Below are 20896 nucleotides of genomic sequence, written 5' to 3' on the forward strand. Positions count from 1 at the left end.
CTGTTCATCTCCACCATTGGAAGCTTTTAACCTTTCGTTTCTTGATAGGTTCTGCGACATCATCAAGATTGAAAACAAAAAAACAAAAAGCAGCATACAAGAAACAGCATAGTAAATTAGTTATTCTAAATTTGCTTATCTAAATTGGAAAGGCTGCTGTAATCTGGCCACCCCAACACCCAACAGTTAACTCAATTTGATTGCAACATTTAATTATTAAACTTTTAAGCTATAACTTATGAATACCTTTTCTATTTTCTATTTGAGCTTGGCCAGTTTATGTTAAAAGCTTCTTTACGTCGTGTATCCATCAATAAAATAATATGTAAACTCTCCATAGATTGTTTAAATATATATTGATATCGATATCATTCATTAACTGCACTAGAAAACTTCCAACAACCAACTCCGAAAGCGGCCACCAACCATCCCCTTTTTGCCATCAGTCAACTTGAAAAATTTTAATAAGAACAATTGAAAGTTGTCAAACACATGCATACTTTCATTTTAAGAATTACTTGTGAAAAGGGTTTAAATAAAAATAATCTTTTTAAAAAACCTCTATTTACAAGTCATTTCAAATAAAAATGAAATTTGATAGGTACACCTAACTAAAATTCAAACTTTCAATTTTCTATCGTTCAAAGTATATTTTGATTAAAAATATATATATAATTTTTCAATAATTGAATTTAAGATTAAAATAAGGTAATTATAATGGATGGCCATTTGAGGAATAATAATTAGTAGCAACATTTAAAAAAATTGTAAATATAGCAAAACTATCGTTGATAGACTTGTATCACTGATAGACTCGTATGATCTATCGGTGATAGACCAATTTTTACAACATGATCTGATAGATTCTATCATTGATAGAATTTGACAAATTCTGCTATATTTGCAATTTTTTTAAAATGTTACTATATACTTAATTATTTTGAATTTAATTGCTAAATTTGCAACTATCTCGTTAAAATACTAATTTGAAGTTAGTATGATTAAAAAAACTCAGTTAAAGTGATAAAACTTTTTGAAATTTTATTTTAAAACCTAGTAAAAATAAAATAAAATAATCAATAAATTAAATAAATTAACAAATTAACTAGAGAAGTGTAAGATGATTATATGAGTTATATGTTTTATTTTAGAACCAATTTTGTATCTCCAAACAAGGGTGCTTTATGCATGAAAGACATGAATTCTTAGAATTTTAACAATTTCATGTTAACCAAAGTATTTGTTTAAAATGACAAAAAAAAAAATTATATAATTTTTTAAGAAGTATTTTTTTAAATAGCAAAATAAATTAAAATATTTATAAATTATAGGATTCTAGATAAACTTCTATTATTGTCTATCAATGTCATTGATAGAAAAATATTTCATGTATATAATTATTTGTATGGTGAAGAATAACAATACAAAAAACTTATACAATATTTAAAATAACCTACATTTAATTTAGTAATACACACTTAATACAACTATAATAACGCAAACTAAAACAATCAACATCCAAAATACCGACTATTATAAACCAAACTATGATAGTCCACACTCAAAAATGGAAACTATAATAATAGATAGATAATTATAATCCAAAGATTATAATAACCTATTCTAAAATTTTATTATATTTTATAAATAGTTTAATTCATTTTGAAGCATTTGAAAAGGTCTTTGATTGATTTCAAACATTTGGAGAACGATAAGGCCAAAATGGAAACAAAGGATAGTCTTAGGGACTAAAATGGTTCTTAACTTATCCCTTCCAAATCTTCTTCAAATGAAGCAGCCAAGTTGGATGAACTGAAGAAGCTACACCAAGGATAGATCCAAAAATAACTTCCAAGATTAGAAATGCAATGAAGTAAAATATGTGTTTCTAAAGAAGAAAAAACTATTCATGGCTTTTAAAAAGGAATTTACCACCCGACCTTACACGAACATGATTTGGTTTTATAGATTGTACAACAGTGTCTAATTTACCTCAGGAGTTCAAATACCTTCGTATCAATCTTGTCACACCCTTGTTTAGACCAAGTATGGATTCCCCCTATACTTTTTAACTCCTCCAGAAAAATGATATGATGTATTTCAATGGCTAACTAAATTTCACACTATCGCTCCATTGTTGTGAAGACAACGAGCTAAGAAAGGCTGCATCCTCCAATAAGCCCCAGCAATAGGAGCATTTGGAATCACAGCAATGGAATGGTCGATCCAATGACAAAAAGCTTTGAGTCAAATAGTTATGATATATCGTGCAAATGGAACTCAAGAAATTGATAACATTAAAGAATGAATAAACGTAGTTCTTCACGATAATAAACTGAAATCAAATATTTCCAAAATAAATGGATTTGGAAAAAAAAAATTCCTAAACAACTAAACCAGAAATGAGGGCCTAGAAATCACCAACTCTTCATTCTGAAGGAGGCAATTCTTGTGGTGGTTCCTCGGTTGGAGCAGGGGGAGTTGATCCAAAGTCGAGATTAGGGTAGACACCGGGTGGCCTCTCTCGAGCTTCTATTGACAGCAACTGACTGGAGTCGCCAACTACATCTGCCCATCCGTAGTGAGGCTCAGCCCTTCAATGAAAGTGCAAGGTTGTTAACATGTCATTGATCCTTAAGTTTGTAGATAAGTTGCAGTTGGCCATAAGAAAACTTACTCATAATATGTTTCTTCATCCACGACAATATCCCAACTTTCCCCTGTCGTACTCTTTCCATATTTGTGCACTTTACTGCGTACAGAATAATGGTAAGGTAATATTATTAGCTAGTAAAACACAGCTATAATGTAAGCAAAGCAAGAAGCTTCTAAAGCAGATTGCTCATATAGCACAGCCTCGTTGATTTTGATTTTGGTTTTTCATTTTAAATTTTAAAAATTATGCTCACAAATTATACTTCTACCTATAGTTTTCTTTTTTTGTTACCTACTCCTTTAAAATGTATTAAACAAGTCAAATTTTGAAAACTAAAAAAGTCATTTTGGGCCCATTTGGACTTGTTTTTGTTTTTGGAAATTGTAGAACTCAAATGCTTACATTTGAAATATGAAATCTGAGTAAGAAGTTAGAGAGAAAAGAAACACAAGTTTTTAGAAGTCAAATGGTTACCAAATGGGACACTAAAACTTGATTTTGGTTTGGAAATTTGGAATGCATGAAAGATGAAAAGCTTACCAAAATATTGTGAGAAAACAGGGCCTAAGATTTTTAGTGTTTGGAATTATTCTTCTTCTCAACCTTCTAAAACTGTTTTCGACTTGTTATAAAACCCAATCCCAAAAGCATTTCTAAACACATACTAATCTACGATATGCAGAGGGAGTAACGCAGAGGTAATTTATCCACATAAAAGCTGATACAATCGAAATGGCGATAATGTTCAGCATGTTAATTGCAAAATCTATAATGCCATTAGTTAGCTTGAACCTTACCCATTTCCAAAGTGTTCTTCGCCCCACGTTCTTGACCAACCTTGTACATGTGACGGGAAGGCAGTTAGTTCCACTTCTCTCATAACCAACAGAAAATGCAAAACACAACGCAAGATTTAGCACAAATATTGCTTCAAAAAGAAGGATTAAGTCATAGTAACCAACAAAAGGGACCAAGGTGGTTGGCGCCCCACATGTTTAATTGATTGAAATCTTATAAAGATAACAATCATTTACTGACAATACAACTCAAGCTTTCGAAACCCGATCATGATTCCCCAATAAAGCAAACTCACAGTTGCGTAAACTAAAGTTTATGATGCTCAATCACAAATCTAAAACTAAACAACATAAGCTACATAAACTTAGCTTCTCTAACACATTTCTAAAACAATCTGAATATAGATCAAACTTTTGAACTCTAAGCTTCTTAAATTTGACACAAATATCCTCTTTTAAGTGTCTCGAACATATGATATATCAGATTGAATAAATCATAAAAGAATTGCACAAATTAAACTACAACCCCATCAACAGCATGCCTTTACTTGAAATCAAACACTAAGAAAAGGATAGTGGCGAATCTCAAAGGTTCCTAGGTGGTGGGCAATAAATAAAGCTAAACCAATCATGTATTAAGAAGAACAAAATTTATGTACACAGTTGAATTAAGTTATAAAAGAATCCCAATCTATTTATTTTGCTAGTGGCTTAAGCCATTCGACTGAGTTGTGATATAAATATTTGATTTCATATGATAAATAATTTTCCTCTCGAAGAAAAGGATATTTCCAAGAGAACAGAGATAAGTTGCAATTTAGAAATTCATAATTATTGTACTAATGTTCTTTAAAAAGTGTTATTGTACTAATATACTAAAACTAAAAAAGATAAATAGATGCAAGCAATGTTATTTATAGAAGTAATATGGAAATGAAGAGAGTAAGATTCTCTCAAAATGAATATCAAGATGAAAAACACTGAGACTTGCATATATACTTAAAACTTACATTGAATTGTAATATGAAGAGATTTAAACGTATTAGTTCTAGCAAAATGAAGGGTTCATGTTTAAATAGTGTAAAAAAGAAATCGATAGAACCAACCCACAAAGAAATGATTTCCGATACATTCACTTGAACTAGATCAATTAACCAATTTTTTTCTATTAAAAATTTGATGGAACTACCAGCTTTAGATGGATTGAATATGATATGACTATAGATTAACTTACGTTCACCACTAGGAGATACATGCCAAGTCTCCCCTTGTCGAGAACCAATTCCAGAAAAGAACTTCTCTTCCCATTTGTCTCCCCATTTTGTACCTAGTTCAGTTTCAGCCCACTTATCTGTCCTGAAAAGTAAGCACAAAAGGAGATCTGCTGTTAACATCCTACAACTATTTGAAGAAGCTTTTACCATTCAAAATTTGAAAGAGAACAAAGAAAGTAGCTTAGGTATTTCGCTTAACAGCATAAGAATGGAGTTGATTCTAACATTTTTAGTTATTATCAATATCTGAAAGCTTTTCGGTGACACAACATATATCTGACTGATATAAACAAAGCATATAGTATAAGATTATCCAGATATCTCACATCAATGAGATACATACTGTATTATCCACAAATGATGCATGGAATATGTTGCAAACAATGTGAAAACAAGGAGTAGAGGAAAACCATTTAAGAACAGATCCCCTTCCGTCATAATGCTCCCCCCACTTCTCCCACCATGACTGTTCATTCAATCTACCGTATTTATGTGCTCCTTTCTCAGTCCATCCTTTGGCATCGTATTTCTCCCACCTGTATCACTTGAACAAGTTACTACTTCTGTACTACAAACCTAACTCCCATAACTTAAATTGCATTGAATTCTCACCATTTCTCATGCCATCCAGCATTTTCTGTGCCAGATTTTGCTTGTTTCTGTGCACTCCTCTCAATCCTTGCAAGATTACTGCACCATCAAATTGCAGAGTATTTATTTTACTTGGTAAAAGAAGTGATCTCCTCTACGTCATTGAGCAAGTGTATTATAATAGTAGAAAACCTCCATTCGTCTTGATGAAGAACTTCTTGCCATGTTTCCCACCATGAATCACCTTCGACATTTTTACCCGATTTTTCCACTCCTATCAGGGGATGAAAAGTTCAGTCAGGACAAGCAAGATAGAATTCAATGAGTAAGAGCAAGATCGGAGGTGCTAAAGAGACAACAATGATATTGATAGGCTTAGAAGCACATGTATGACACAACTACACACCATTTTTAAAAAAAATCTAAGACTTGGACATGGTAAGGATAATTTTATTAAAATAAACATTTTAAAAATATATGATTTTTATACCAAAGGAAAATTTTAAGTTGACGAGTTTATGTATTTATATGCTTCAAAAACTACTTTGATGTATTTTGCTCTCAAAATTAGTTTTTTCATACATGTGTTTGTTTAGTATATTTAACAGGTGTTTGAAGATGTCTAACAAATATTGAAATTTGAACCTATTTTCACTATGTTCAACTAGTGCACTAACAAGTGTAAAAGAAGTGTCCAACATGTGTCGGGCATGGACTAATAGCCAGGCTAAATTGTTCGTGCTTCTTAGAGATGTGTACTAGGAAATTTCTCTTAAGTTAAAAAGCAAAGGAAAAGGCAATTTGTGATTCTAAAATCGATACCAACCACAGAGAAATGAATAATAATCAATTTTCGCATGTTTAACTTTAAAAGGTACATTAACCACCAGTTCTTGACAGTAAGTCAATATCCATACTGATCTCATTCCTTCGACCTTTACAGAACCTAGCTCTTTGGCAAGAGTAGAAAAGAATGTGGGGATAAGGGTAGCTACATTCTCTTCTGCTCTCTCTAAAGAGCTAGATAGCGTAAATGTCCGAGCAATAAGATCACTATACAGAAAATTTCTCTATCCGATCAGGTCATTACAGGATAATTTAAGTTGGATTGCCTTTCACTCTCTCCAAAGAGCTAGATTCTGTAAATACCCAAGCAATAATAGAAAATATGCAAAGTACCTAGCTCTTTGTATCCAGTCCAGTCACTTTTCTCCCACCACTGTCAATGAGATCAATAAATCCATTAAATGCAGTCACCTGGGATGATACTTCATAGAGTTATAAAAACAATGTCAAAGTGGCAACAATTTTTTACGATGCTTGATTTCTAGCACGGTTTTTATATTACATAAAATACATTGAGAAGTTAATTGCTAACTCTGCACTAACCAGAAAATGGATGAATTTTCCCAACTAGTTCAGAGGTAACTATTGTTTTATTATAAACTAAAAAACCTAGTGGAGACTTATCTGTATTGAAAAGGAACATACAATTCAAATTTTATCCAGAGAGTTATACTCATGACCAATATCTCATCCCAAGTTGAATTGATTGAGCAATTTAACCGTTGCTCACCAAATTTTTCTTTAGTGGGGAAACTACAATTCTATGGGAACTAGTGTAGCATCAATATGGAACTAAGAAGATACCAAAATGTGTGTGAGCGTGTTTGTACTAATCTTAAACTCAATCCAGATAAGAAAGATGAGAATTAAGACAAGCATACACGTTCCACAGTGAAAATTCAGTTCAAACTGTAGTCGTGAGAGTGGAAAAAACTATTCAAGTGAGAATAGGAACTCTAACTTGCTTACACAAAAATATTTGCACAGGGGTGACAATCATGAGTTTCTTTTTGCCATGTAGATTGGCCAAGGCCACAACCATGGATTGTCACAGAGTTTCCCTATTAAGAGAGTTAATTTACAACATGCTTAAGTATGCTTCACTCTGGATCAACAACAAAGCCAATTGCACATAAAAATACTAAATTAATACCGTTTCTTTCCATTCTGAGTAACCGTCATGCGATTGACCACCCATTCTAGTCCATCTACATCTGTATCCATTCTCACCAAGGTCCTCCCCACTCTCCCGATACCAAGTACTGCCATCTTCATTCGTACCAGACTCGCTAACATTTTCATTTAACAGGTTGATCCCCCAGTCCTTCTCATTTGCAATACCAGTGTCTACAGCGGAGGTAGGTATATTTTATCAGTAGTACTCAGAAAGATCCATTATTCAAACATTAAAATCAGAAATCTTATCTAATGCCTACACAAATATTCTTTTAGACTACCTAGGCTAGCTAAGAGATTCCCAGAAAGCAATTTGAATTACCTCTTTTTGGCGGAGTATCACGTGACTGTGGACCAGAGCCCCTTGGTGTGCATCGAGGATAAAACTTTTCAGGTTTGGAAACAAACCCAGATCTGCAGAGAAACAAGAAGATCAAACAATCCCGTGAGTGGATACACATTCCAAAGCAATATATAACTTGCGTAAATATTGATCGTTAACTCAAACTATAACCCCCATGTTCCCCAACCATACAGTGGAAACGTCATTCATCGTATGCCTAGCTACAATAAGAAAAAAGCAGTCACTTCATACCAGTGAATGCCAGCGAAATGGAGTTAAAATTCTCCACATAATTCATCCAATTGCATCGCATAAAAAAAGGTAGAAGAAAGCAACAAAAATTGATTGAAAAAGTAGTGTTTTCCAGTTCAAGTACAAAACTTCAACTTACTGAGGAGAGGCAAAGGGCATTGCGGGAGTGGCTTGAACACGGAGTCTACGAGGGGGTTTTTTGGGATCGAAACGCCAATCTTCTTGCTTCTCAACACTCTTCCCAGACCCAGTAGCTCTGCGTATAGGAACCATAGAATCAGAACAACAGCAACTAATAGGAGTAAACCCAAGTCGATTAATCCCAAACAAAATCCTCCTCCATCTCCGCCGCCGAAGCTCCGGGCCCCCATGGGAAGGCAAAGGAAAAGACTCGAGTCTGCAAGAGGCAGCCATTGCTTACAAAAATTCCATGGGGAAACACAGAAGTAAGAGAGGAAATGTGGGTAGAAGGGAGGAAAGGCGAAGGCGAATCAATAGTGGATAGTGAATTCAAAGAAGGAATAAGGGGAAATGGGAGTGGAAGTTCAGAAGAAGATAGAAGTAAGGAGGAATGTGATGAGAAGAGAAAGAGGCATTGGAGGAATGAGAGAAATTGGGGTTAGAAGTTTGAAGGGCGGGGGGGGCGGAGTTATGAGATCGGTGGTGGTGGCTCGGCGAAGAGACGGAAATTCGGAGATTTAATCAAACACGTGAGCATGGGGAGAAGAGGTCCCGCAAGTCCACTCGACATTCCACGTGGCACAAGATGAGCCGTCACTTCTCTTTCTTGCTGCACACTAATCTTCTACTCCCATCCGCAAACTTATAATCATTAATATCATTTTATTTTAGGAGTAGAGATAGTTAAGTTCTTAATATTTAAAAAAAATTTTAAAAAAAAGAAAGAAAGAAAGAAACAGTAGGATGCATCTCTAAATCTTTCTCTTTTTGTGTTTTTATGTACAAATGTGTAATCAAAGGGATATATAGCTACGGGTACAATATAGCAATACCCACATTTTACTTTATACTAGATTCTAATGTTTAAATCTTCTTGTTCTACGAATTTATAGATAAGTTTTCAAAATATTAACAAATAATTACATGAACATATTGATTGGAAGGCCTAAGCCACTGTAAACAATAAAAGGAACTAATTTGATTGAATAACTTGATAAATCACGTAAAAAAGGTGTGAGATAGTACCATATGTATTAAGGTTAATAATTAAATGAAAATACACAAAATTACTAATCCTTTTCTACGAAGATTGACCAGAATAGAATGATAAATCTAGTCAGGTTTTATACTCTACTAAAAAGCATCAGAGCATATTCTTAACTAAAGAAACAATCAAGTAAATTTTACTTGTCTGAAAACTCAATCTCACCATTGCATAGACACGCAATCACTAAGGATATTTGTACGTCAAAGACAATATGGTCCCGTGTCCACAAACTATCTCATATAACAAACCAAGGTATTAAAAAAGTGTCTCCAAATATTGCCCTAAACCATAGGAAACTAGACAAATGCACCACAAGGTGTTAGATTACTGCAGGTTGACAACCCAAAAGACTTTACCGTGACAAGGAATAAGCCAAGTCACACAATTTCCGAACCATTTATTTATTCAATTAGATTATATTGTAAAAGTAAGTTTAACCTAATTTAAAACAAAATTTCATTGAAGTTATTATTTAATTATATAACTCTGAGAGGAAGGTAAACATAAAAGTTTAACACATCACAAAGAACTGATTGAATAGCCAACAAAACAAACCTACGAGGATCTAACTTACTAATTAAAAAGTTCGTAACAACTAATGTCTCATCGAATGATTTGTCCAATTTTCTCAAATAATTATTTATGTGAGGCTGAAACGGAGAGAAGAGGGGAGCCAAAACGGACGCATCAAAAGAAACTTTTTGAAGACAGCAAAATCTCAGGATTTTCTTTGCTGGAGATGATGTGGCAAGTGGCTGCATATTTTAGAAAGGAAAAAGAAAAACTAATATTGTAAGTGGATGGGAATGGGATCCTTGTTGGCAAGCAAAAGCTCCCAACTTCTCAAATTTCCTAAAAGCTTATCCACCTTTTCCCCACCTTTCCCTGTTTTCCACCTGGTTACGACACGTGTCAACCACAATCTAAGGTGACATGGCCACAATTCTGATTGACAAGGGCACCTCATTGCTTGTGGATAAAATGGAAAATTGCATGCAACGTGGCAAAAATACACGTGGTTAGTAAAAGTTCCACATTTTCAATTAAAACCAAACACCAAAGAATACGTGGAGAGGAACCTTGGTGTTCAAACCTGTGCTACTGAACGAGGAAACCAAGGATTTCACCTCCCCTGCAGTCCCCTGTCATTCCCATTTTTTGTTGTCTCTCGTCCAAGTATATTGGATAAGCATCAAAATTCCAATCATATTCATCCACATCTCATGAGTAGGAGCGAAAATCATTGCCTACCTTAGTTTGACAGAGATTGACAATACAATATGACACGTACCGATTCGGGTCGGTGGTAAAAACTTTTGAGACAGATTAGATGGGTGGATGTTCTTGTTTCCCAGCTGTGCTTGTGCCTAACAACATTAGGCATCCAAAGCAAGAGGAAATCAGAATTTATAACATTATTTTTCTTTTCTAGTTGAATGTTTAATCTATCAGTATTAGTTGTTCAGCAAGTTCAACACAACAAAACAATACATGATAGAAGAAGATATGACTTGGTTGTTCGTAACAGCTATGATATTTTCAGTACAACAAAATTGTTCCCCCAATAGTTCTGTGTATACTTTCTCTGTTACTGGACAAGTCCTCACGCTCGTCGCTGATGTGGAAAAGGCTTCGTTCAGTAACAATTAGTCTCGCTGATGGAAGAGAGATAAGCTTTGAGAGAAGGTTATAGCAAATCCAGTTGCCGTAATGAGAAACTCTGAATCAGACTGAGGAAGCAATCGATATTGAGAAAGAAGATCTAAAATGAACTCCATTATCTTGAGAGAAAAGGCTTCACTGATTCAACAACAACCTGTTTCACAAGGAAAAAAATGCAATTGAAATATGTTATTCTGTAGGATTGCAAAACGGTTCGGTCTACAGACAAGGATAATCAGCTAGATTCAATGAGTAATGAGCTTCTGTAAACGATCAACCGACTTTGCATGACTACTTAACTAAGATTTGTTTTAAAATATATAAAATCTCAATTTAAGCAAACGGCAAAATAGCAAAAGAAAATAAAATGATACGAGACTCCATGCAGCATAGATCCATAATCTATTAGCACTAGAAAGAAACTGAAAGCACTGCAAGAACGAGTAAAAAGGATGAATAAAACTTCCACCACCACCCGGTACAATTTTTTGGTAATAATCAATTTCAATGCACATGTTCGGCTACTCTTCTAGAAGTATGTGATGCTGCTTACCCTCCCATCGTAGGACAGTGATGCGAAGATCCAAGGCTCACGAAAGCTCCAAGCAAGGCCTTCGCGTTTGAAATTAAAATCACCCAGTCAGTTTGACCCACTGGAAATATGTATTAAAATAACAAGGCTACAGATGTTACCATAAACACTGTCTTCGTAGTCGCTGTAAGAATGCAATAATGGATCACATTGCCGTGGTGATGAATCAACCTTCCTGCTCATAAATTAATATGAAGCAATAAGCATAAACTTTAAAGACAAACAGAAACAGAAAAATCCTGAACAAAAAGATGACCTTTCAGATTTTGGTTCATCATCAGACATGGATGCCAACCATAAGTTGACAGCAGAATCGGTACCAGCGCTCTGCAATCGCTAACATTGTGTCATTGACTCGAAGATACGTTGAAAAGTTGAACAAGCTTGTGCTAAAATAAATGATGTCACTAGCGAATCAACTTCAAGGGATTTTATTGTCTACAATTAGTCTATAGCTTAATATGAAATTTAAAATAAAACTGGCCCCAGACTTCACAAAGGAAACTGATACGATCGAACTGAAAACAAGTATGGATAAGTATAAAATGCAATCTAACAAACATGAACCAAACAGTAAAATGGGAACGAAAAAATAACTATATCTAGAAATGGAGAGAAGAAAAGAACAGCAAACCAAAATTAGCCCATCATATTCAGGATTACAACGAACAGCAGATGTCCTGTTATTACATACAAAGGGTCAAAGTTCAAACATTTAACTTGGAGCACAGATCAGATTTTACAGTTCAATAACATTCTAGGAAAACATGGCCTCTTTAAAAAGATACCAGTGGGTATGCCCAGGAAGTTGTTGGATCGGGACTTTTGGCCTTCTAAGGTCCCAGATAGATATTCCAGTTTCATCCTCAGCAGTTACCTGGTACACAGCTCGTTTTATTAATGCAAAGTTGGAAAGTAAAAGAAATAATAACAAAAAGATAAACGCTGTCCAAACACCAGATTGAGAAATGAAATATTTGTTTAAAGAACAAAAGAGGCTATCGTTCTAATGAACTTGAACCCTGCTTTTCCCATGTCATTCATTGTTATGGTGATTATCAAGTTTTTAATGAGTAATCAAGCCACGTTTGTGGGGAAAAAACTGATACAAGGACATTGGAAAAAAAAGGAGAGAGTTGGAGGCAAGCTATAAGAATAGCCTCCAATCAAGCAAAATAATTCCTAACAAATAATAACAAAAATGTCATAACCAAAGCCCACGAGAAAACATATAACCTAGCAGAAAACCAAAATCAAAGCTCCAACCTCTGAAATCTAAAGGTCCCATTGTTCCTTTCTTCACACAGACCACACAATAAAACACGTCAACTTGCCATGAAATCTTTCCTTCATCACAAAAGAGAAGATGGTAAAGAAACTCATCCATCATCTTTGTGCAGTCTCGATGCCTAGCCAAGTCAATACCAAGCTCCTCAAACAGCCGAATCCAAACTGCACTCTATGGATTGAGCCATCACTAGTCAAAGTAAAGCTCAAATAGTCTATAGTATAGGTCCAGACAAGTGATGGATAATGACTCAGTTCGTAGAATGCTAGTTAAACAGAAGACGTGATAAGTTATAAATGTTAAAACAAGCAAAGGATGTTCAGGAAAGAAGCAAATGATAGAAAATAGTTGTGATTATATACCACCAATATGACAGGCCTTCAGCTGTGGTAGGACAAGTAGCGACGTTTACTGATAGAAATTTTCATAACTTACAAACTAACTACTCAATAGGTGTTACTAAAAGCAAAAAAGGTCTGTACTCAAACTCACGATTTTCCCAGCCCTTCTGGATCTTACTAATGCCAAATAATGTCGTTCCAGCTAGCCAATTAACACTGATAGCTCCGACTTACTAACTTAACCCCAACAATAAACGTAAAAATAAGCAGGTCAACACACAAATTCATCTTCCCTTTCTAGCATAAAAAAACACACCAACATTCTAGTTACCGATTTGTTTGCTAGTGACATGAGATTTATGATTCTAGTATAATTTTCTTGACAAAACCCTTTTGAATTTGCATGCACTAATACATAGATGAGAATTTGAATTTGATGATTCTGGAAAACAAGAAATAAACAGTTATAAAACAGTAAAATAAAATAGAGGAAGCCTTACAAGTAAATGCTTCTTTTTGGGGTTGTAATCCACATTGCGAACATACGCAGAGCATGCAATTGAGTCTGTCTTCCTGCAATTCACTTCTCATAAGCCAATGCAGAATTTTTCGCTTTTCTATTTAAAATAAAATAAAAGGACAAAAAAGAAAACAGAGCTTTCATTGAGATAAATGAAAAAAATACAAAAAACAAACCCACCAACAAAAGAATCCCCCCCCCCCCCCAAAAAAAAAAAGAAGAAGAAAAACTAATTGCATAACTAGAACCCAAAACAAAAGAGTAAACCCAGGCTAATAATTACAAAAATCACATTAACAGACATCAAAATAGAGTTATTAGAACGAATTGCCTCCCAAAGCTCCTCACTGGACCTCTCAATCCATATGAAAATTTTGCTATTTCTCTCCAACCAAATTGAAAAAAAAAAAAAAAGCAAGCCTGCCACTAGACACTTCCTTTGTCTCGAACGAAGGATTCAGATGTACCTGCTCAAACATAAAACACCATATTCTATTATCCACCAGAGCAACCCCAAAGAACTGGCTTTCAAGAGAAAGGACCATCCTATAAAAGACGATCAAAATCCTCCTCTTGCTTCCAGAAAAGAACCCACCATTGTGGCCATTGATAACTTGTTGAAATACAAGCTACTATTGCCTAGGATGAAAACATGTGTCGAAGTGAATGATGGGTTATTTGCAGCAAACCTTTGCCAAAGTTTAAGAGAGAAGTTTCATACCAGGATGCCCCAAGGGTCCTTACCAGTTGGAACCTTGCAGCGTCAATGATAGAGAACCATGTCTTAGAAGCTAGGACCACTGATAACTTAATCAGAGGCATGCAAATGTACATTACCACAGTAGGGTAGTGAAGCAGAGGCCATTATTGCCAAGTGCCACCTGATAATTGCTGGAAGCATGTACAAGCACAGAAATTTGGAAAAAAAGGATTCAAAAATTGAGGGTACACTTGGCAACCATTTTCTTGGAGAGGAAAGAGTGCTATCAGAGTTGTGCAGTTCTTAAAAGCACATTTCATCCGGTTGGTTGACAAGTTGTGGAGCAACAAAGCCAGCTACTCTTATTCTTGCAGTGTAAACTAATAAAAAATTGTAGTTTGTATTTTTATTGAGATTATTCTTTAGAACTCAAGGACACAACTGTACGACCTATAGAACAGATTCTGTTCAAGTAAGGTCGTTTTATTGAGATTGCTTTTGTTAAGAACATTACATAATTCAACTTAATGCAACAATTAGCTCATCTTCATCTTCTTATTTTGTTTCTGGCAAGGAAGCTAAGAGTGGCTATGTCTCCATGAAGGTTGCTATGGAACCCCCACTTAACCAAAAACTCTCAAGCTTGAGCTTGGTAATATTGGGCTCCTTTATTAGCATTCGAGTAGAGTCTAAAGCAGTCTGGACAACCTAGCAGAGGTATAAGCAAAGTATATTGCTGAGAGGGTTAGATTGTGTGGAAGACACTAGGAGAGTGAGGATAAACATGCCTTACTAGATTATCTAGAAATAGGATAATTTCTCACAAGCAAAAAGGAACGAAAAACCACACAACAAACAACCCATAGACATATGAAATTTGCTACTCTTAACACTCTTCTTGAAAAAGGTAGGTTATGCAGGTTTGGTTGTTTAACCTAGGAGAAACCATGTTCAATCAAGCAAGCGGGAAGAAAGAGTGCAGGTAAAACAGTAGACAACCTCCATTAACCACAGATTAATCCTATGCCTAAACCTTGGATGTATCATTAGTGAACATTTAATAATAATTTTCCGTTATTGTTTACATGATACCATACAACATAGATTTACTGTACTTCTGCATTTCGTTGAGTTTTGATTGAAGATTTGAGTAAATTCTCAAAGAATTTCAGTCCTTGAGTTTGACCAAGGTTTTGCCTTACTTGCTCTCTAAGAGTGTACCACACTCTTTCGGAGGTGTCTTGGTGGTTTTAACTTTATATGTCACATTCTGACCATATTGTCAAGTCAAACACGAAAGTATATCACCACAACAGCCATAGCACCAAAAAAGAGTCTTTGTAGTCTGTCCTATGTATTCTCATCTAACCAACCATGCAAAACTTGTATGAATTTCACCATTTTCCGAAGTTTTAACCTTCTAAAGTGAGAAAAACTAAGAGGCTCCCTGAGCGAGGAGAGGCACAAAGAATGTGGAAAAAAAGCTACAAGAGAAACCCTCTAGAGGCTTTGGGACTCAAAACCTTGAATCCCTTCTCCCAAGACAACACACTTAGAAATAATATTGAGGTAAGGAGACTAGCAACCTCAACTGCCTCGTGGTCATTGGGGGACAACAAAAAACCTAAAAAGAGCAAGGAACAAATATCAGAGGAGGGGAAAACATACGCTACCAAATGCATCATTTTATTTGATAGATGATAAAGATGTGGAAAGAAAGTACAGGGGCATCTCCCCCAACCAAGAACCTTCCAGAAAATAGATATTTGACCCATCCTCAATAGAACACTTGACAAACTAAGAAAACCCAGAGCAATAGCAGGCTAAAAATTTTTGCTACAACCCTCAAACCTGAATCCCCTTCAAACGAGTGAGGTCCATACCCACCATAATCCTCCTCCACAGGGTATTTGTCCTTGAAGAAACATAACTATTTTGCCAACAAGGACTCAATATGTAATGTCAGGTTCCTAAGGCCTAAGCCACCATCCTCCATCAATTCCAAGGCTTCCCACAAAAGAGTTCTCATTGGCCTTTCAATGTTTTTACTTACTAAGAGAAGCATTGTGAAACTAATAGTAGATGGGAATCACATTTTCAAAAAAGTGAATCAAGGCGCAAAATTTATCGATGAACAACATTTGTGCTTTATGAAATAAATTGTTACAAGATTCAGAACCTTATAGAAGGAAGAAGAGCCTAAAATTCCCAATTTAATCGTGCACATTTCATCTCTTCTCAAAACAATATAGAAACAGATAAAACATCCCATTATATTATTCATAATGATTATACAGGCTGGAGTGGGCACATAAGAAGTGCATGTACCAAGATAAGCTCAACTAGATGGAAAACACATAATAATAAATGCATCGTCTGTCAAAAACATAAAGCAAAAATGATAGCATACTTCATTGACCTAAAATCCCAAAATTGAACTGATGTACCAAAATAAGCTCAACTAGGTGGAAAACACATTATAATATACCCATCATCTGTCAGAAACATAAAGCAAAAATGATAGCATACTTCATTGTCCTTAAATCCCAAAATTGAACGGATGATTCACTAGTTGCTGCAATAGCATTTGAATCATGTGGATCCCACGTCCCTCCAGAAAAATAATGAAGCATCCCAGCGGACTCCTTTGATTGTACCTAGATTGTAGTAGGCCCCAAAAAGATCATCACAAATAGTTGAAAATAAATTGCTATTTCATAGCATCTAACTTGTAAATATTTTGTTTGGGGAAATAAAGTGAGGGTGTACAATTAATAACATTGAACAAAAAATGATCAGGGAAATACATGCTGGGAAACTAGCCATCTCTTCCAATAGGATAAAACAAAAATATCATCATCAATCAAGAACTCGACAAGTTAGATGAAATTTGCTGCATCTAACTTGTCAATATGACAAATGAATCAAACATTATTACAACCTTTATTTTATTATCTTTCATATGGCTGTCTTCATTATGTTTCATTGTCTGTTACTGTGGGATTTTACTTTTACCGATAGATTTTACTTCAAGTATTTAATTCTTTGTAAAACATGATCAGTGGTCATTGGCTATTTCAGTTGGTTAGCTCGTATAAATATTCTGCTATAGCCAACGGTGCAACTTTTAGTAAAGAAACTCGATTGAAATCTAGGAGATTGGATACATCAATTGGTATCATAGAGTTGCATCCAAAGTGCACTTTCTCCCTTTTGGATCATTTGAGCATTATGCTCTTATCACTTCGGTAGACAAGTAAGCTTTCCCCTCAGCAAATTAGGCCATCAACCATCACCCTTAAACAGTAGAAACTGTAAGGGTTGAAATAAATAAAGGGTAGTTGATTTGTGGCAGGAACCTACGACTATGTATAACAAAGCTCAAAAATGTTCAGAGAAATGTTGGGGCCAATCAAAACCATCAAGAAGTTCAAGAAATACCTCAGTTACCAGCAAGAAGACAGAAAAATCACTGCCTTCAGAAATGGGAAAATCAGTCTACTCTCTAAACCCTACTAGGTTAGTTGGATAGAAAATGTGTAACCACTACAAAGATCAAATTGTTTGTGATGTTTTTGACATGGATGCAAGTCATGTCACATTCTCCTTGGGAAACCATGGCTATACGAAAATTGGACCGTTCACTGAAGCAAGGACAACACTTATGAATTCTTTTGGATGAGAAAAAAAAAAAGGCCAGAACCGAGAGTTAGAAAAGGTTTGCCATGATCCTAAAAAGTATTAACTTTAATTTTTTATAAAGGTAGAAGAGAGTTGCAAAATTTGTCCTCCATGGGGTTCTTTAATCAGTCTTCTTTATGATTGTAATTCTGCTATGATATATACCCCAATTGTAGAAAAACTTCAATTCTTTTGGTTTTTGAGGTTGATGACTTAACTTCGATAATGCAGCTTTTCTTGGTTAATGAATTCTCTCTTATCTAAAAAATTATAGCTCTTAACCTTAGCCTACCATGCATATATGATAACACGGTGCAAAAAGTGAACGTTGCCCAATTTAGAATCCAGTCACTAGACTATACAATTTCTATTTAATTCTACCTGAGCAGTTTTTCTTGAACAATCCAAGCTCCATAGAAAAATATTTTCCTCATCAATGCTGATCAGCTTATCATGCCTTCCAGATGGCCACCAAATAACGCTGTCCGAAAATATTTGTTAGAAAGAGAATCCAATTTTGGGGAGTGCATGAATCGAACTATAATAAGAAATAAGTTCATGGATGTCATCAGAAACAAATTACTGAAAAAGAAAGAGACAAATTACAGTAAAATTCAGAGTGAACATATGAAGGTTAAAATATTAAAGGAAATAAAATTCAATGAGCATAAATTTTACTTGAATTAATTATAAGTAGAACAAAACATCGATTAGGTATATATTCTGCATTTTATAAAATATGAAATTCAGATAGGCCAAATGCAGTTGGACACAATTGCAACCAAGAAAAGAATTGCTTCTCAAAATCCTTACCAATTGATCTTACTAGCATGTTCATCAAGTGATGTCACCCGTTCCAACTGAGGAGAATTCAATTCACCATATAACTCAGGGATTTGCCATATTGCTGCCCCAAAGTTTTCACCTTAAGAAAATGGAAGAGGATCAACTCAAAGTAAGGTGGAGGAGGAGAATTTAGAAGAATCTGTAAAAAAAAGTAAGAATCCCCACATAACTGTGGTTCTGATGTGATCAAGAGATAGAACGTAAACATGTGAATACAGACATGAGTCAATCGCACAATTATCACGACTTCTGAGAATTAATAGAAATTGGACATTTCTGCTTGAAAGTAATTCGAAAATTCCCACATTCTGTAAACAAAGAGGTTCAACACTAAATGCTTAAACCTCCTAGCCTAATTCCATCATTGACTTACCAGCTCAATTAAAAGTAGCAATACTAAAAGAATAACAAAACCAACCCATTCATACAGAAAGCAAAGATTTCGGGGGAGCAGGCACAACAGAAACTTGAGTTCGAGCAAGCACGAAAAACCAATTAATTACCAGTGGAGAAGACGGTAGAGAAAATGCGCTGTTCGAAGGGGCAAGACGCCAGGTCCCAGATCTCATTGGGGTGAGAAAACAAACCTTCGCATATGAGTTCGGATCCACTCGATGAGAGTCGAATCAAATGCACCTAATAGACTTGAATTGCATCAGATCCATGTCAAAAACAAATACGAACAATCAAGCACGAAACAAATCAGAGTAAAGCTGAGCGTGACCTCATTTTCATCTTTGAGGCTGAGAGTGCCGGTTATGAAGCTGGTGTGATCAGTATCTGCTTTGACATCGGCAATGCATCGAGCCTGGAAGTGGAACAGAATTTCAAAAATAGGAATTAGGGTTCAAGGTTAAGAAGATCTATGGGGTTTGAATAACATCAGAAAATGAAGAACATTGACCTGGTATTTGAGGCCGTAGCCAATGCCTGATGAACCACCTTGCATGGCGGAAGCGACAGGCACCATAATCAATACACTCAACGACGATCCAATGCTAACACACTCATCAAAATTGTAGGTACAAAGCGCGTCCTCCTAATGGCGCTAAACTGAGCTGGCGCCACGCCTGGGCCTATGCTGCTGAGACTAACTGTCCGTCTCTAAGTATACTATATATTTAATATCAAACACTCTCACCCTATCTATTGATTTAATTTAAGACTTGTGTTTGTCAATTTGTAATCAAAATTTTGGTGTAATAGTAAAGTCATCCACCTTAGCTTACTAACCATTTTGTTGATTTTGCTTCTTAATTCAAGTTTCCTATAGTTTACTTTCGTGACTAAGACCCAAAATTTCAATCTCAACCTCCCATTTTACTCACATCTTTAATGCATTCCTCTAATGAAATAAGGTGACCTTGGAATTGACATTCACTTCTAGTGATGATCGGTAAATGAAATTCTCTTACTCCGCCATCTACGTTGTCAATCCCCATACAAAAAATCACCCTTTCAATATAATTGGCAGTAACTGTTCATTTTTTGTCTAACATGTACCGCCACAATGGTCAATCAACCAATTGTTACACATTCATCAACTATATATCTTTTCTTTATTGGTCTTGAAATAGATTTTCAATTTACAAATTTCGCAAGTGATACATGTTTCATTTGCTTTCACTCTTTAAAGAGTGGTGTCAAACAACCGAAACAAAATCCTCCACCAATTCTAGTATTATTAGCGGTGAAAATTTGTGGATCAAGGTTGCCATTGATGGATTTCTTTGTCAATATAGTTATTGCATAAAATCATGGAAAGACGTGGGATCGGAGTTCAACACAGAAAAATGGTGGTTTTCAATGAATTTATTTATCGATATTGTTATCAAGTGATTAATTAATGACATATAATTAGGTTGTTGTAAAATGGCTCTAATAAAAGCTTTGTTACAAAATGATCCAAAACAATCTCAATAATAACGAGACAATATGAAAAATCCTCCAAAATTGTTTTTAAAATACATTGATCGGTGGTCTCACTTAGTGTTAAATGAAATCGTATTTTTTAACATGACCTTTGTTGATTACAAATTTTATAGTTTGACTCGTATTTCAAAACAATCACATTTATAAAAAACTAGGGTTTTAGGATGAAGT

General features: G+C 35.0%; 2 protein-coding genes across 3 annotated transcripts; both read right to left on the reverse strand.

Annotated features, from left to right (window-relative positions):
- Nucleotides 1-2241: 2241 nt before the first annotated feature.
- LOC101214256 lies at nt 2242-8617 on the reverse strand. Of its 2 annotated transcripts, none has more exons than XM_011659049.2 (11): nt 8075-8617; nt 7663-7754; nt 7318-7511; nt 6498-6537; nt 5511-5592; nt 5340-5417; nt 5138-5263; nt 4688-4809; nt 3454-3526; nt 2678-2752; nt 2242-2594 (listed from the first exon to the last, which is right to left on the reverse strand). In XM_011659049.2, exons 1-11 carry the CDS (start codon nt 8347-8349, stop codon nt 2429-2431), a joined length of 1323 nt encoding a protein of 440 aa, XP_011657351.1. In that variant the 5' UTR covers nt 8350-8617; the 3' UTR covers nt 2242-2428. The 2 variants fall into 2 exon arrangements, with proteins under 2 accessions (XP_011657351.1, XP_004144229.1); XM_004144181.3 differs by having other exon boundaries at nt 3454-3493; nt 8075-8616.
- A 1734-nt stretch (nt 8618-10351) lies between these two features.
- On the reverse strand, nt 10352-19937 carry LOC101214013 (WD repeat-containing protein DWA2). Its single transcript, XM_004144180.3, has 13 exons — nt 19698-19937; nt 19518-19601; nt 19297-19429; nt 18761-18872; nt 18329-18428; nt 16796-16923; nt 13547-13619; nt 12206-12294; nt 12052-12097; nt 11674-11744; nt 11519-11592; nt 11379-11437; nt 10352-10979 (listed from the first exon to the last, which is right to left on the reverse strand). Exons 1-13 carry the CDS (start codon nt 19761-19763, stop codon nt 10941-10943), a joined length of 1074 nt encoding a protein of 357 aa, XP_004144228.1. The 5' UTR covers nt 19764-19937; the 3' UTR covers nt 10352-10940.
- Nucleotides 19938-20896: the final 959 nt, after the last annotated feature.

The sequence above is a fragment of the Cucumis sativus genome, chromosome 6, assembly GCF_000004075.3.
Source record: "Cucumis sativus cultivar 9930 chromosome 6, Cucumber_9930_V3, whole genome shotgun sequence".
Lineage (NCBI taxonomy): Eukaryota > Viridiplantae > Streptophyta > Magnoliopsida > Cucurbitales > Cucurbitaceae > Cucumis > Cucumis sativus.

What these genes read in the sequence shown, in the direction of transcription:
- LOC101214013 (XM_004144180.3), bottom strand. Translation starts at nt 19,763, where the DNA reads ATGGTGCCTGTCGCTTCCGCCATGCAAGGTGGTTCATCAGGCATTGGC. An exon ending in CCAAAAAGAAGCATTTACTT is followed by an intron (nt 12,295 to 13,546) that starts GTAAGGCTTCCT and finishes GCTGTGTACCAG; the next exon opens with GTAACTGCTGAGGATGAAAC. An exon ending in AATATGATGGGCTAATTTTG is followed by an intron (nt 11,745 to 12,051) that starts GTTTGCTGTTCT and finishes TAGCGATTGCAG; the next exon opens with AGCGCTGGTACCGATTCTGC.
- LOC101214256 (XM_011659049.2), bottom strand. Translation starts at nt 8,349, where the DNA reads ATGGCTGCCTCTTGCAGACTCGAGTCTTTTCCTTTGCCTTCCCATGGG. An exon ending in GACTGGATACAAAGAGCTAG is followed by an intron (nt 5,593 to 6,497) that starts GTACTTTGCATA and finishes ATCCCCTGATAG; the next exon opens with GAGTGGAAAAATCGGGTAAA. An exon ending in GATGAAGAAACATATTATGA is followed by an intron (nt 2,595 to 2,677) that starts GTAAGTTTTCTT and finishes CTTTCATTGAAG; the next exon opens with GGCTGAGCCTCACTACGGAT.